Below are 1,644 nucleotides of genomic sequence, written 5' to 3' on the forward strand. Positions count from 1 at the left end.
TGAAAACTTACAACGTCCATGGACCATCCATCTAAAGGTAACTCCTGAGCAATGAGATGTAGAGTTCGCAGTGCAGGAAAGAACAGAACGTTATAGCATGAGAAAGTGAAGAAAGTCATTTATGATTATACAGCTTCTTTTTAATATGAAGAGTAATGTTAATTTAGCAGAGATGTAATAGACAATCTGCTGTTCATTATGAGCTATAACAATAAGGACTTAATTTCTACTCTACAACAAACAAGCCATGCAGTCATTGCTTGATGAAAAGCATTGTATCAGTGCTGCCAATGAATGTGAACAAAAGCAGAGTGGACACTTAGTCAATGCATTAAAAGAAACATAATCAACCACTGATAGACACTACTGTTTCCTTCTAAGGGGACTAGCAACAGAATATGACAGGAAAGAACCATACCACTGTCTCAGAGTTCCTCCTGCTGGGCCTGCCCATTCATCCACAGCACAAACACCTGTTCTACGTCCTGTTCCTGGCCATGTACCTGACAACCGTCCTGGGAAACCTCCTCATCATCATCCTCATTATACTGGACTCCCATCTCCACACACCCATGTATTTGTTTCTCAGCAACTTGTCCTTCTCTGACCTCTGCTTCTCCTCTGTCACAGTGCCCAAGTTGCTGCAGATCATGAACAGCCAAGTCCCATCCATCTCCTATGCAGGATGCCTTGCTCAAATATACTTCTTTCTGTTTTTTGGGGATCTGGAAAACTTCCTGCTTGTGGCCATGGCGTATGACCGCTATGTGGCCATCTGTTTCCCCCTGCACTACACCAGCATCATGAGCCCCAAGCTCTGTCTCACCCTGGTAGCACTGTGCTGGGTGTTAACTACATTCTATGCCCTGCTTCACACCCTGCTCATGGCCAGACTATCTTTCTGTGCAGACAATGTGATCCACCACTTTTTCTGTGATATATCTGCTCTGCTGAAACTGTCCTGCTCTGACACTCATATTAATGAGGTGATGATATTTATCTCGGGAAGCATCTTTCTTGTCATCCCATTCCTATTAATCATCATGTCCTACGCAGGCATTGTGTCCTCCATCCTCAAGGTCCCTTCTGCACGAGGCATCCGTAAGGCCTTCTCCACCTGTGGCTCACACCTGTCCGTGGTGTCTCTGTTCTATGGGACAGTTATTGGTCTCTACCTAATCCCATCAGCTGATAATTCTCCCATAAAGGATACTGTCATGTCCATGATGTACACTGTGGTGACTCCCATGCTGAACCCCTTCATCTACAGCCTGAGGAACCAAGACATCAAGGGAGCCCTGGGAAGAGTTGTTTGTAAAAAGATTTCCTTCTCTCTAAGAGGGTAACATTTAGGATTTATATATAATTGCAACCTGCACCTATTTTGAATAAATTCTCAAATACTAATCCAAATTCTCATCTTACCCAAGAAACCTCTCTTAAATTAATGTACTGTGTGTCTGTCCAACATGCCATAGAAATGGAGTGTAGTTGAGTGGTTTTAAAGAGAAGCAATCTGGAGGACTGCACTTCCTCTGTCTTCCCAAGAAGACCTGGAGCCATAGCCTAAGAAACGCTACCTTGAATAATCCCCATGTCATGCATCCTTACACACCAATCGTGATTACTCTTCTATTTTACAGA

General features: G+C 43.6%; 1 protein-coding gene across 1 annotated transcript; it reads left to right on the forward strand.

Annotated features, from left to right (window-relative positions):
- The first annotated feature begins 398 nt into the window (after positions 1–398).
- LOC101532721 (olfactory receptor 1E16-like) lies at positions 399–1,346 on the forward strand. Its single transcript, XM_004594056.2, has one exon. It carries the CDS (start codon positions 399–401, stop codon positions 1,344–1,346), a length of 948 nt encoding a protein of 315 aa, XP_004594113.2.
- The last annotated feature ends 298 nt before the right edge of the window (positions 1,347–1,644 follow it).

This window comes from Ochotona princeps, chromosome 17, assembly GCF_030435755.1.
Source record: "Ochotona princeps isolate mOchPri1 chromosome 17, mOchPri1.hap1, whole genome shotgun sequence".
NCBI classification, from domain to species: domain Eukaryota; kingdom Metazoa; phylum Chordata; class Mammalia; order Lagomorpha; family Ochotonidae; genus Ochotona; species Ochotona princeps.

What these genes read in the sequence shown, in the direction of transcription:
- LOC101532721 (XM_004594056.2), top strand. Translation starts at nt 399, where the DNA reads ATGACAGGAAAGAACCATACCACTGTCTCAGAGTTCCTCCTGCTGGGC.